This window comes from Muntiacus reevesi, chromosome 8, assembly GCF_963930625.1.
Source record: "Muntiacus reevesi chromosome 8, mMunRee1.1, whole genome shotgun sequence".
NCBI lineage: Eukaryota > Metazoa > Chordata > Mammalia > Artiodactyla > Cervidae > Muntiacus > Muntiacus reevesi.
This window is the reverse complement of record NC_089256.1, coordinates 78004898-78020623: the sequence shown is the minus strand read 5'-3', so window position 1 is coordinate 78020623 and position 15726 is coordinate 78004898. Positions and strand designations below refer to the sequence as shown.

Below are 15726 nucleotides of genomic sequence, written 5' to 3'. Positions count from 1 at the left end.
CACTTGTTCTTACTGAATCCAAATATTTGTTAAGTGGGACATATACCAATCTCAGTACTTCCATGAGTGTCCAATAAAACCATAACTTCTCTTTCAAGAAGTTACTTCTTAGTCTAGTTTAGGAGACTCAGAATACAATGAAAGATATCATTTAGATACATGACTGTCAATGGTTTCTCTGAGAGTGTAAAACAGGTCTGAAACAATTACAACTCATAGAATTAAAGATACTCTGTATGAAACATGTAATGAGCCAAAACTTAACGAAATATTAGGACTTGTGTCATTAAAAAGGAGAGAGGTAAATTTTCTAAACAGGGCACACTGCAAGAACAGGCTCTAAAGCGTAGTTAAACTTGAACTCTTTGAAATTCATGAGATAACTCCTCTACCAAGGAAATAGGTACTGGGGAGAATGGGTTGTAGCAAGGTTACAGAAGCATCTTAATGCCCGATGGAAGAGTTTTAGCCTTATATACAGTGAATAAGTGTCAAAACATTTTGAGAGGAATTATACCATACAGGTACTTTGTAGAAAGATACCTACAAATAACATGAAGCAGCAACACAATGAATTCCAAATGGAGGATGGAAAAGAAAACCAGAAAGAAAATCATTCCCAAAATGCTTTTTGATTATAAAGATAGGGTGACAGATTGGATTAATGCATCAATCAGTTTGTGAGTTTCTGTAAGCATTTTTCAAAAAAAGAGATGCTCCAATTTTTATTTTTTTGGTTATTCTCACTGATACAAACTGTTTCAGTGTATAAAATTCAATTAGAGGTTACACACTATTACAAAATCTTTATTTTTTATACACATGAAGTATTAAAAAATAGAAAATATATTGATATTAAAAGAGCTTTTTTCTCTGACTATTGAAGATATAATATCAGAATATTTATAACATATGAGGGAAAATATGTTCTTTTGTAGCATCTCTTATTATGTAATGTTACCCTTGTGACTACTCAAGTGGAAAACAGCTTAGCTAAACAAGATGAGCCTTGCAGCTCTTGTTCAACAAAGGTTACCTAAAACCTCTGAACAAACATATTAAGGAATAAAAAATGTTGATAAAATGTCAAATTCTCTATTTTGAGTAATGTGAGGGCCAACCCTAACACCATCCTGCCCTTTAATTTTCCTGTGATGGCATGTCTTTCTTTGTGTATCAGGTAACAGTATATCACTGCTTAAGACCATGAGCAAAACAGAGATATCCCTGCTCCCTCTTAAACCTGTGAAAGCTGTGAACTTTTAGGCTGAAAAATACTTGACAAGGTGGATATCTTCTTCACAAGGTGGACATCTAGTTCCATACAAACTTTGGCGAACATTGTTAAAGTACTTTATGGTGTTTTGGAAATGAAATCAGAAAATATTGTTCATAAAAGTTCTTCAATTATTTCTTTTAAGCACTCCGATGCAAGGAAGTGAAATGTGCTACATAATGAAAAGCAAAACCAGCTTAAGGTGTGAAGAGAATAAATAATCAAAATGTTTCCATACCTTGAACGAAGTCTACACTGGGGACCATGAAAAGCTAAGCAAAACAAAACAAACAAGAATAATTACAAAAATTGGCACTTACCCATATTTTGCAAAATTTGCCCAGCGTTTCATAATGGATCTACTAAAAATTTCCTCAGCTTTTGTGTAATTAACTCTTCTTTCCAGTGGTAAACCAAAGACAAATTCGATCTCATAACCATGCATCACTCCCATCCATTCTGGCCAAGGGAGTTTGGAGGATCGGTGCTCGAAATAGTAGAAAAAGGCATTGTTTCCCATATCTGAGAACTTTTTGGTGAACTCCAAAGCAGGACATATGATATTATAATCCCCAACAACATCATCCAAGGCCTCACGGTAGTTTTCAGCTCTCTGATCATCTAACCAGTCCATGTAGTGGAAAAGGATCGATTCCTTTCCAAGCTCACTCACTCCTGGAAAAAATATTTTTAAACCTTCTTGAAATTCTTTTCTAGTTATAATACTGTTGTTATCCTTGCTGAAGCCAGGAGCACCATATACTAAAAATGCTGTCCCTTCATCTTTATTAACACCCACCAAGATCTGGGTTTTTTTGAACTGTCCAAGTTGGAGCAGTGTGTCTGGCATGTCAGTGAGAAAATCACCATCCACAGTGGGACCAAAATTTACTGATAAGAGCGTACCAGAAGGGACAACAAACACTTCATGAAGAAGAATCTGCTGGGGATCTTGATGTCGAAGACATTTGATTATCTCAGTGTCATTTTCTCTAGAACAACCAATAAATTTAGCTAAAGTCAAGGTTCTGTTCCTAGCTTCATGAAGAGATGTCACTGCCCAAGGAGCATTAGAGGATCCACTTTGCAGAATAGCTCTGGTAAACAGTGGGTGGCTTTTAGGAGACAGTAAATGCAGGCTAACGGAAGCTGCTCCTGCGCTTTCTCCAAAGAGAGTTACACTTTTAGGATTTCCACCAAAGGCTGCTATATTTTCTTGAACCCACTGAAGAGCTAACTGTTGATCAAATAGACCCACATTCCCTGGTGCTTCAGGATTTCCTGGTAAAGCTAAGAATCCAAGGGCACCTACTCTATAGTTCATTGAAACCACAATAACTCTTTCAACCCGTGCCAGAAACTTGCCATCATAAACATGCAAAGATGATGTTCCAGTCTGAAAACTACCACCGTAGATCCATATCATTACAGTAGCATTTTTTGGTTTAGGTGTTGGAATCCACACATTCAGATATAAACAGTCTTCACTGAGGTCAGTGTTTGGGTTCCACATCTCTGATCCAAGGAAGCCTGGGAAACTTTGATCTGTGTTCTGATAACAAGAATTTGCATATTTTGTGGCATTCCAAATATCAGGCCACTTGGTCAAGGACTGTGGCTTTTTGAATCGTAGTCTACCAAGAGGTGGCTGTGCATACGGGATTCCAAGAAAGGCTGTTACTGTGCCACCAAGTACTGGCAAGCGCATCCCCCTGACTTTTCCATTCTTGGTGGTAATTATGATGTCTTCTTCAGTGTGTGACTTCTCAAAGAGGACCCAGAGCAGAAGGAACCGCAAGATAAATCTGATGTATATGACTGTACTCCGGCTCTGCATATTGGTTTCTGCAAGAGAGGTAAGTAGGAAGTTTTAACAGCTTCATGCATCTAATGTTACATTTTACTGATGATAATTAACTAAAATTTAGCAGTTCTTATTAATTCTATAAATTATGAAAACTATCTGTTACTGCTACAAAGAATAGAAAATGGTTGGGCATATTTCAGTTATCAATTTAGGAAAGAAATGAGTGAAATGGAAATGGAAAAAGAAATGATTTCAATTTGAAGAGATTCATTTACAAACCTCTGTAAGAAAGAGAATTAGTACTTTAAGGAGAAAATTTGTCCAAGGCATGAGTGTGTGTGTGTGTGTGTGTGTGTGTGTGTGTGTGTGTGTGTGTGTGTGTGTGTGTGTGTATGACTTTACCAGGCATTAAGTGGCAGTCTATTTATGATAGATATAGTAGATTAAATTTCTACCATGGTTAGAGGAAGAAATGCAAGCTCACTTATTCTCTAGAATATATACAATTCTGACTCTTGATGAGCTATGAAGTAGGTTAAGAAACTCTAAGGATCTTCAGACTTCTGTTACTGTCTTTTTCCATTTCCACAGTCCCATCTGTGATCCTTTTTGCCTTAGTGGTTTTTTCCTCTGTACAAGCATAAGCATAGTGTAAGGTCAGAAGAGAAGTTGGACAAGCAATTCATAAAATGTTAAGTAACAAAAAAACACAGTAGCTGCCATTTATCCTACAAATTGTGAAAACAAACAATCTACTACCATTATAAAGGTCTATCAGAAAAATTAGACAGAGAAGACAGAAAAATTAGACTGGATATATACCAGTCCTTTGAAACTGAATAACCATGAAGGGTTTTTCTATCTAAATTATGTTGTCAATGAAGAGACTGACTGATAATGTAATGTGTGGATGAAGAAATCAATTTAGAAGAAATTTTACACTCAGAGATGACTCAACACATGTATTAATCTGTTAATTTATTAAAGCATATGCAACTAGGGAGGTTAAATGTGTTAGCATGGTCAGATTTGCTTATATTCTGGTAGTGGACAGTGAAATCAGAGGATTAAAATTGAGCAATTACTGGGAAAAGCAGGGGAAGCAAAAGTAATCTTTGATACCTACCAAATCATCACTATTTGACATTTCATGAAATAATATTTATTTAATAATATGAAAAGAACATTTGGGGAAATCAAAGTTTTATTAAAAATTCATAATGCACAGTTGAGTTTCTTTTCAATAAAGACATTTAAATCACATTCTGAAACTCTAAGTGACAAAGGATAGAAAAATGTAATGCAGATATCGTCTGAAAGAACTAATATCCTTATACAACTGAGAAAAAAAAGAAAATCTGATTAAAATTGTCAAATACAAACACTGATTCTCATCCATAAAACAATAGCAAAGTTCCACACATGTACAAACTATTTTCTTCATTATGTTTTGAGAGTATAAAAATAAATCCAAACTATGTGTCCAAGAAACTAATTCTGTGAGCACTGAGAATTTGTATTAGATTTTTTATCCTTTTTCTTAAATTTTAGATTGTCTTAGAAGGCAGTGATTTAGGCACTTCCTATTAAGATAACTGTCTTAGATCTATGATCCTCACAGTTAGTGAGCCTCATTCACCACTGCTCACAGGACAGCCAGTAACCAACAGGTAATTTTTGATCCCCACTAATCCATTGTGTACACTATTTTGTTCAGTGTACAGTACTTATAGATGTATATCCATTTCTACCTCTATCTCTGTTTCTTTGTCTATGATTATGGCTACGTCTATACTTAAATATATATTTATCTCTAATTCTATTTATATCTGCATGTTTATGCATATATACACATATACATTTATACATAATGATTGCTATAAAAAAGCCATGAGATTTTTTTATGCTGTCAATTTTGAAATTAATGACTGTGTTATTACCAATAAAATATACTATTGAAGTATATAATATTTTAACACTATATACATATACTATTATGAAATTTAGATATTATAGTCAAATTAAATATTTTTTTTCTAAAAATAATAAATATAATGTCATGGTAATATACTCTTGCGTGGAAAATCCCATGGACAGAGGAACCTGATAGGCTACAGTCCATGGGGTCGCTAAGAGTTGGACATGACTGAGCGACTTCACTTTCACTTTTCACTTTCATGCATTGGAGAAGGAAATGGCAACCCACTCCAGCGTTCTTGCCTGGAGAATCCCAGGGATAGGGGAGCCTGGTGGGCTGCCGTCTATGGGGTCGCACAGAGTCGGACACGACTGAAGCAACTTAGCAGCAGCAGCATGTTAATATAAAGATTACTGTAAACTTGACACTTGAGGCTTCCCTGATGGCTCAGTGGTAAAGAATTTGCCTGCCAATCCAGGAGCCCTGGTTCGATCCCTGGGTCAGGAAGATCCCTCGTAGAAGGAAATGGCAATCTACTCCAGTATTCTCACCTGTGAAATCCCATGGACAGAAGAACCTGGGAGGCTACAGTCCACTGGGTCACAAAGAGTTGGACATAGCGACTAAATAGCAGCATCAGTAGCAAAGTTGACGTTAACAAAATTTTATATTTCAGAGAGTTAGTAGTTTTAGAGATACTGCTACCACATACTACAGTTTTATTTTTCCACCTTCTGATAAATCCTAAGACATTTCTTCTAAATAATTAGAGGTAGGCATTTGGCCTAGTTCAATCAATCTCTCCTGAGTCTAATAAAGATTGTATTCTTTTTGTTTCATTTTATATAAACCATATAACAGATCCTGATAATTTTTGGTTTCTGACAGTTTCAAACTTTCATTCTATTGGTTTTTAATTTTATTCCATAGTGAATATAAAATTACTACCAACATATTTTGTTTTTGTAGGTAATTAATAAATATAATTATTTTCATTGCATGTACTATGAAAGGCTGCTATAGCATCTAAAAGGTTGTAATAACATTCTATGTCACTTAATTTATTTATATAAGTATTTGTATGCTTTTATTTATATTTTGTGCTAAGTAGAACTTAATGTTATATAATACGATTTATATGAATAATCTTTCTTTTACAACAGTGATATCTATGAGTCATCACCTTGGTATTAGTAATATAAGTACTTACACCTTGCAATTATAAATAATGTAATTAGTAACATTCAATCAATCATATAAGCCTGTGTTTATAGCAAGAATGGCAATATAATTCTAATTCACCTTGGTGTTAACCTGATGGAGTACATTTTAAACACTATATTATTAAATCTAGGTTTTAACATGAAAATATGCTTCTATTTGCATACTCACTATTAGTGTAAACTAATATGTTTATATTTATTTGCGTGCATGCTAAGTCACTTCAGTCATGTCCAACTCTTTGTGACCCTATGGACTGTAGCCTACCAGGTTCCTCAGTCCATAGGGTTCTCCAGGCAAGAATACTAGAGTGGGTTGCCATGCCCTCCTCCAGGGGATCTTCCCAACCCAGGGATTGAACTCTGGGTCTCCTGTGGCTCCTGCATTGCAGGAGGATTCTTTACTGCTGAGCCAGTGAAGTACATTATTTAAGTAAGAATAACTTTTTTTTTCATAATGTAGTATTCTCTAGTCTAACATGTTACACTGCAGTTTTACCATTAAGAGATGCTTAGGTTTTTAATATACATTATCACATGATTAAGCAATCAAAAGGTAGACAAAGGAGAGTAAATAAATGTTATTGCTCTGTATCTCTAAGTGTTTATTAATAATTAAAGTATTCAATAAAATTTCATTTATTTCATCCTCTAAATTCTGTGACAAATTGACTACTGGCACATTAAACAATTTAAATTCTGAGAACACATACCATGTTTAGCACAAAGAATGGGGTAAATTTTCATACCAAGGTCAATTTAGAAATACTCAGGTTAGATCAACTAATTTATTGTAATAATCTTTAATACTTGATTAAAGGCAGAAGTTTTGTTTGGAATTGCAACAGAAAATTGATGGGAGTGGGAAGGGAGACAAACCTGGAAAATAATGAATACTACAGTGTTCCAAGTTTATCAAATGCTCCAGAATATCAAAATCTACTGGCAATTTGGGGAAATTATTCTAAACTTAAAAAAAAAAAAAACTTTCAAAATTAAAAATGTATTTTCTTCTTTTTGCATTTTTAATTCAATTTTGAAAGTAGTATCAAAGCTCCTTGACTAGTTTTAAAAATATACTATGCTATAAGATATGGGTATAATAAAATTATTGATATAAAAAGCTGTTTATTTGCCATATATTTGTCATAATTGGATATCAACCAAATTTTCAAAATAATTGGGCAGTCAAGCACTTATTAAAGGATGGTCAAGTAAAACCTGTTAATAGTTTTCGCTGAATGCAGTCTTCCTGTCTTTTTAAAAAAGTTTTAGTATTATGTATACTTCTATATAAAAATAAAGACTGTTAAAATGGTAGGAAAAGAACCATCTAGATAATATGATCTAGAACAAGGGTCACTAAAATGCAGATAGTCCAATTAAAACAACTGAGCCTTTATATCAAACCTAAAAAGCTTGTTTTGTTGTAGGCTAAGTGAAGCGGGGAATTGAGGAAGTCTGTTTATAAACTATACCACTGTCTTTCAGCAATCTTTCAGATACCCAATAGACACTAAAAGGATGTATAGATAGAAGACACTATATTAGGTATGAAACACAGATCTATAACTTTCCTCAATTAGGAAAAAGATTCACAAATTTTTTATTGTGTGAATAATTTGAATATTTAATATTAGATATCTTGGGTCTTCTTGCAAAGTTCAATCTGTTCTTAGGCTGACATCTATTCATTTATAATTTTCCATTTGGAACAGTTCAATTTTGATAAGAATGAGCAGATTTTGGCATGAAAGCATTAAAATGAAGACAACATATAATTTAAGCATGCATTATTCATTGTTACCAAGAAATAAATCAAAGCAGAAATTAAATTTGTAAATAAGATGTCATTTGCTTATATTTTAAAAGGTGAAATATGGAGTATATCCCTATACTTTCTTTTTTTAGCTTTCTTTTTTATTTTTTTAAATCCTGAAAATATGCTAACACATTTACAGGAGACTTGGAAATTACAGAACAAAGTTATGTATAGTTCCACTATATATTACAAATTTTTGTTTCAAATAAATATATTAAGATTTTTAGTTGGAGTTTCACCAAATGTTTTCTTATAATTAAAAAACTAAGGACAATAATGTCTGGGAGAACAAAACAGAACTTTGCAAATTCAATTAGAAATTTAATTTGCATCCAAAAGACCACTCTATTTCAAACACACAGAGAATTCTAAAGGTTGTCATTTAAAGTAAAAATCATTCTTTAAAACCTCATGCTTATCCTTAATAACCACATAAATGACATATAATTATATTTATCATAGCTATGAGATATATTATGGAAGGCATTATACAGACTAGTAACTCCTAACCGAGTTTATTATTATGCAATGTAGTCATAAAAAGTTAGAAAGGATAACTTAATTTTTTTTAATTACAAATAGAAATCATAAATAGTGAAATAATTCTGTTCACATTTCAGTTCACTTTTAATCATTCATATGGTTTTATAAAACCTCAATGCTTAATCCTCTGGTTAAACAAGAATTGATATCAAAATAAAGATAGATTTACAAAATTATAGGATGAGCAGAAAGTATTTACTATTATTTCTGTAATAATAAAAATAACAGCATATGTAAAATACTTTTCTATAAATACACATATTAAAAAAAGAGAATAAACAGGGGAAACTAGACAAAAGTTTGTAAATCAAATCAAGAAATAGATCTTTCCTTTTATACAGAACAAACTTAGACCTTTCCTTTGCAAATTGATGTTGTTAAAGTTTCAGATGGCAAAATGTTAAGTACTCTGTAAAACCAGACAATAAGGGAACTATTCATTTCAAACCACTTTAAAAAAAGAAAAAAATAAATAAAGAGAGTAAGATTGGTCAAGAAACACTTTTGTTACTCTTTTAAGGAGACATTCACCAAACAGAGCATTTAAGGGTAAAACACAGCATAAAATGTTTTCCCTTAGAGGGTGCATTAGGAACATACAATACAGTGATCCCATTAAGTGCTACGGTCCTTTATGCAAAGTTGAACAAATTCACTGTTTCCTTAGCAGTTAAATGGACTCAGTCTGTGTTCCCTGAATAATCAGAAGATTTGATGCATGTGGCTGCTCCCTTCATCTGTCCCATTTGCAGTGACTGCCTCCCACAGAGCACCAAAGAGTCACAATAAACACGTGAAGGGATCACGTTCCTCCCACAGAATGAGCTTCAGGGTAACTTCCATCTCTACAGAAAGGCGTAAATTCAGAGCAACTTACCCGACTCACTGCACCAAAGATGAGAAAGTTTGCAAGGAGTGGAAATCATATAGTACTTCAGGGAAATGCAGTATGCAGCTGCTGCTCCAGCCTGTAAATTGGACGGCACTGACATTACAATCAACAGTTTCTGACAAAGCTCGCGAGACTTGGCAGCGGCAACTCGATCTAGAAGCAGCCAATCTTTACTTTCTGACATCTGTTCAGAGGCTAATTGTATGAATGCTATAGTGATTCATTTACAAAAGGGTTGCCGGAGTCGTGTTTTATGATTGCAGGCACTCATCTAGAGTGAAGAAAAAGAAAGCTACAGAGCAGATGCTGAAATTGAACAGAAAATACACAGGGTTTTTCTTTTTTTTAATCGTTTGTTTGTTTTCATTTTGTTTTTAAACACCACCAGAACTTTTAAGGTTTTATTCTCCTTTATGGCATCTACATTTTTCTCATGCTGATTTTGATTTAAATATATATATGTCGCTTTAAAGAAATGCTGTTGAAATTGCTGCCTTCAATCTGTGTCAAGCATGTGGCTATGTTATTATTGTTGTTTAGTCCTTCAGCTGCGTCCTACTCACTTTTACCACCCCATGGACTGTGGGCTGCCAGGCCAGTCTGTCTGTGGGATTCTCCAGGCAAGAGTTCTGGAGTTGGTTGCCATTTCCTTCTTCACATATAGTTATAAAGGAGTGTAAAAAATTAAGTAGGAAACTAATTATTCTGTAGATAAAACTATGAAGATCAAAAGACCAGTTTTATCAATGAATGAATGTGATATGTATGTCCTTCCAACCCCTACACCCCAACATCCATGTAAATCATACAGATCTCAGCTTTGATAATTTCCTAATTGGGGACCCTGCAGGCAGTCAAGTGTTATAAGAAGTCACAAATTTTCTGCTTGAGACAGAGAAAATAAAATACAACGAACATTCATCATATACTTTATAGAAAAACACATCTGTCAGCTGAAACTGTGTGAACTCTCAAGGATGTATATGCATCTTTCAACCTTATCTTCCCTGACTTAGCTTTTCGGGCAAATGAAAAAACACATAAAAAAATTTTTTATGAACCATTTAATGCCTCACTTCTCAATGCAGTTATATTCTTTATCTCCCACAAAAGATCACTTTCACTTTTTAATCTCTCGCTATGGGGCTTGTCATGGACTAACCAGTAGGCATGTAATTGTGGATAAGTCTATTTTTTGTTTTTAAAACATAATGCTTAAGAATTCAAATATGCAAATATAAGAACTGTCATTTTTATTAATACTGTCTTGTGTCAGTCATTATAATTGACAGCTTACATAACTTGTTTTACTTTATTTCAACAAATATATGAGTTAAATATTACTAATTGCATTTTCAGATGAGGACAGTAAGGCTCTTAAAGATCAGGAACTTGGCTATATACATATTTTACCACTAGTAGGAGCTGGCATTAGAATTTTAACCTAGATTTTTCTGATGTCATCCCATGTCAACTGTTTCCAAGATACTAACCACTTTGGTCTTTTAAAATAATCTTTTCTGGGAAATTTGCTCCTTAGAAGGTATTTATTAGACAATGAATTTCACAGTCACAATGATTTATATTGTATTTAGAATATAGTTTGTGTAATGACAATCTAGTAACACAAAAGTTACAGAGTAAATGGTTTATCTAAAGGAATAAAGCTTTTTTTCAAAAACAGTACACTGACAATAACACAGTGAATAGTAATGTGATGGCATTTCTGTTTAAAATATAGTCATTCTAGTAATCCATGTGGAACAAAGTTCATTAGTTTAATATATGTGCCTTTTTTTCATTGAAATGCCAAATATCTTCTCTCCAACACAGCTGCACTGCATTGTTCTGGGTTAGGATGTGGTTGATCTTATTCTCCTGCAATTATTGAGTGATGTTTTTGATGTTAGCAAATACAGGAGAACATTCTGCATATAATATCTACACACCGCAATGAAAATATATCAGATATTAGTATATTTCATTTTCATCTTTAAACAGGAAAGTAAGCAATGCAATCCTTTATCCTTTTATCTTTAACACATGTTTAAACTGGCTGACTAGCAATATCAACTGATAACAAAATCTGGCAATTTTTTCTCTTTTTATTTCATTCACCCTCACCGTTCCTCAGACATGCCATCCTATTTAATGCATTATTTCAGTGCATTTCTTTTTCCTGTCTTATTGGAGGTTTTCTTCATTTGTGGCTCAACATAAAGCAGCTACTTTACTTCTGTGGTGCCAATATTTTTTCACATTTACCAGCAAGAGGACTTGGTCACACAAAATGAATTTTGTTTCAAGGTTATTTGGCAAGGGTTGTTCTATTACCTGACAGAACCCTTGAGGGTTCATGATCATACTGTTGAATGTTGAGTCTGCCTCCTAAGTAATGCTGCTCAAATACCACAAGAGCGTTGAAATGGTGTTAATACCACTCAGGTTTTGCAACCATGTACGCTGAAGGTCTGGCAAGGCAACCATTATGGTCTTGACTGAACATTTTCAGTTAGTCTATCACACAGACTTTTTAGTTTTAAGGTTTTATTGTTACCTAATTTCCACTGATCTGGTTGTTTTCTAGATAGCAGCTCTGAAGGAGATTTGAGACAGTGTGGGAAATAATAATACCACAGTATACATTAGTCTTCATTAGGGTTACTCATGCTATGAAAATACACTAATCTTTCATTAATACTTCCTTTTTTACAAGAACAATGCCTTCTCTAAAAAAATATGGGTTACCAAAAAATATCCAACGTTTTATGTATCACAGAGATGGAAAAGGTCATTTGATGTATTCCATTCTACTTTTAAAAAAAATCTACGTACATAGTTATAATCAGACATATATAAAATAATACTCAATTAGGTTATTAAAAATTTCCTTATTTTAAAATTTATTTCATAATATTAATTTTTATTAAAATGTTTTAATGACCTAGTGATACATTATCAATAATTGTACTACAATTTGTTGCATCATTTGTTTCTTATATGATGATAAAATAAAGTTCTAAGGACTTTGAATATATTAACTCATTCAAAACTCAAAACCACCTTTTAAGTAAGTACTATTATTGTCCCTATTTTTTGGTTGAAGAAATTTAGTCAGAAAGCGTTTTAGTAACTTACCAAACGTCATAGAGGTAATGAAAGTATTTTCTAATATTTTAAATGTAAACACTCACAATTGGCATTTTTGCAACTTTTGTTTATTTTCTTAATCTATTTTCCCAGAAGTGGAATAAGTGAACATAACTAGTAGAATGCAGTTAGGTGTTTTTTTTTTTTTTTTTTAATTTTATTTTTGGAATTTTCTGAGGTCCTCAATAGACTGTTGGATAAGCATAGGCTTCCAACAATTCTGGGAAAAGGAGAAATATTCTTGATAGAAGTAAATCTGAACAAGTCTCTGGAGTTAGGAGACTAGACATTCATCTCTGGATGTGGCAAGGTGAGGTATTTAAAAGTAAATTTCCTGACAGCTTTTAAAAGTGTCCAGTCCTACAAGCAAAAGAATTCTTTAAGAGTTTGGTGACACCTAATATTGGAAGTGCCTGCAGGCAGTTCCTGTTTTATCCTGCATGATAAAGCAAAGATCTCTTGGAATTAAGGGAGGGTGAATAATGGGAAGTCTGAACTAGCTCTATGCTATTTAGACCAGAATACAGGTAGTTTGTGTAAAATGTTATGGAAAGAGGCTTATAAACCCCAACAGTTTGGTTACAGTCCAGAAGGCTAGATAATTAAGATCAATAATAAGCCTCAGCTTCTGAGGAAATACCAAGCCCAAATTCATGGAATTTGCCAACAAAAAGGATCAAAGTAAAGAAATAAGCTCTAAAACTAAATTACATAGGTCTTGAGCAAAGAAAGGAGAAATTAATTTTTTAAACATGAAAAGAGAGAGAAAAGCAGTATCTTTCTTGGCTTATAATCTTATCTATTGAATAGGCCTCAGTTTAGTCTTACCAAGCCCTTGATTAATCTTGGTTCTATGCTCAGACAAAAAACTTCTACATTAGCATGCCACAGAATCAATCTTGGTACTCTTTAAAAATCCTGAGTTCAGATATTTAAACTAGCCTCCTAAGTAAGACAGAGTCAGGAAGTTCAAAGACCACACGCAGTGGCAGAGGCCTGGGTCCTGCCTCCTGGGGAAATTATCTTCTCATACTGATGGTTTATCTTTTTCTATCTACTCATATGTAATTACACCTTTTACTTTAGCTAATTTGGAAAAGCATCAAATGTAATATTGTAGAGTCTACTTTCAAATGACTAATTCTATCAAATAAATACTCTTCACCTTCATTGCCTGTGTATTGTTTTTACAATGTACTATAATTTACCTAACTCATTTTTTTTTTTTTGTTCTTGTAAAGGTAGATTTCTTTAAACTTATCATGGGAATAGTAACATAAAAATACAATTGTAGATATTTTTATACATTTCTTATTTTTCATGGAATAATTAATCAGAATTTTCAAAAGGTACATGGACTTGTATGGCTAAGACACATATCATCAGCTATGTCTACAACATATTATCAATTTATATTTTCAATATAAATTGGCAATCTAATGTGTCTGCTTTATGCTTAAAAGACAACTGATTATTATGTATTTTCCTGTTTCTCCATTTCACTTGATAAACTACGACTTTAACTATTTTGCTGTTACTGTGATCAACCATGTGATTATTAGTTTCCTGAAATATAGTATTTTAATTTAGACATAATTTCAAAACACTGTGAAGAACTCTCATATACATTTACCCAGATCCACATGCATGTGTACTAAGTCGCTTCAGTCACCTCCGACACCCTGCGATTTTATGAACGGTAGCCTGTCAGGCTCCTCCGCCCAGGGGATTCTACAGGCAAGAATACTGGAGTGAATTGCCATGCCCTCCTCCAGGGGATCTTCCTGACTGCGGGATCTAATCCTTGTCTCTTACATCTGCTGAATTGGCAAGCAGGTTCTTTACCACTAAAGCCATGTGGGAAGTCTCCAGCTACTATTTGGACATATTTTCAATATCATGCTCACTTTCTTCACGTGAAATATATATGTATGTGCAAATATTGACTATTATTTTTCCTAAGTTATTTCAGTGTTATTTGCAGGCATAACGATCCTTTATCTTTGAATACTCCTTTAAGATATATGGAAATTCACCTGCTGCAGATACAAGTGAATTCAATCAGCAGTATGATAAATATAATACAAAACTAAATAGCCCTGCTATTGAGGGATGAATCCAATTTAGAGAAGGACAACTAATATATGTAGAAGGAATAATATGTTAGAAACAAAGATTAAACAAACTTTCGTGAAATTTGGTCAGCCAAGAGTTAACAACTGGTATTAAAATTATTAGGTATATGATTGATGGAGAACTACATATTTAATATTCCTTAGAAATCACATATATTACATTTAGAATTTCATGACCTAAGCAGAGGGGCAAATTTAAGGAATATTGGGAACACAATAGGATCTAGTCCATCTACAATTTTTTAAATTGAATTGCATTTTTTATCATTAAGCTTGAAGATCTGACAAACTTTGTAGGAAAAAAAGAAAATAAATTAGCAAAATTAATTATATCATAATAAATAATCCAGGAACTCCTGAAAGTGGGACATTCTATCCTGGTTATTTCAACAAAATAATAAAGAAATTTCTGTGCAACACTGGACCACACATAAGGGACATTATCAGATGCAGAGAGTGTAGTTCAGGCTAGGAATGGGTTTGAATATCAGAAAGAATATTTGGGGGGTCAATTTTGGATATCTAAATAATTCTGGCTATTAGATTAAATGGGAATAACTGTGGTAAAAGGTCTTGATTAAAAGTAGGTAGTAGGATACTATGAAAAAATCAATTCCATTGGGGTGTGTGTACACCCAAATATACACAGAGAGAAAGATTTGGAAGGGTAAGCATTAGAATATTAATGGTGGTTATTACTGCCTAGTGAATGTATAGAATATTTCTACACATTTCATTGCTCTATTTTCCAGTTTTCAATAATGCAAATGTACTGTTCCTATCATCATCATGTATATATATAAATAAAAGTCAAATTTAAATAAATAGCAGTCAAAATGTTCACTTTGCACCTCATTTTCAGTTGATCTAACAAGAGAATTTATTTTGTGCTAATTGTTTTAGAGTATTGGGAAGAGGCAAAGCCAGCTGTATGATACTGAAATATTGAAAAGATATAAACTT

At 33.2% G+C, this 15726-nt stretch overlaps 1 protein-coding gene across 1 annotated transcript in view; it reads right to left on the bottom strand.

Moving 5' to 3' along the window:
- Positions 1 to 9576, bottom strand: part of BCHE (butyrylcholinesterase) — a 70070-nt gene extending 60494 nt beyond the window's left edge. Inside the window, exons 1-2 of the mRNA XM_065942699.1 lie at positions 9464 to 9576; positions 1597 to 3121 (exon numbers count right to left, since the gene is read on the bottom strand). Coding sequence (XP_065798771.1) covers positions 1597 to 3121; positions 9464 to 9512 — 1574 coding nt within the window. The 5' untranslated portion in view covers positions 9513 to 9576. The remainder of the gene's footprint in view (positions 1 to 1596; positions 3122 to 9463) is intronic.
- Positions 9577 to 15726: the final 6150 nt, after the last annotated feature.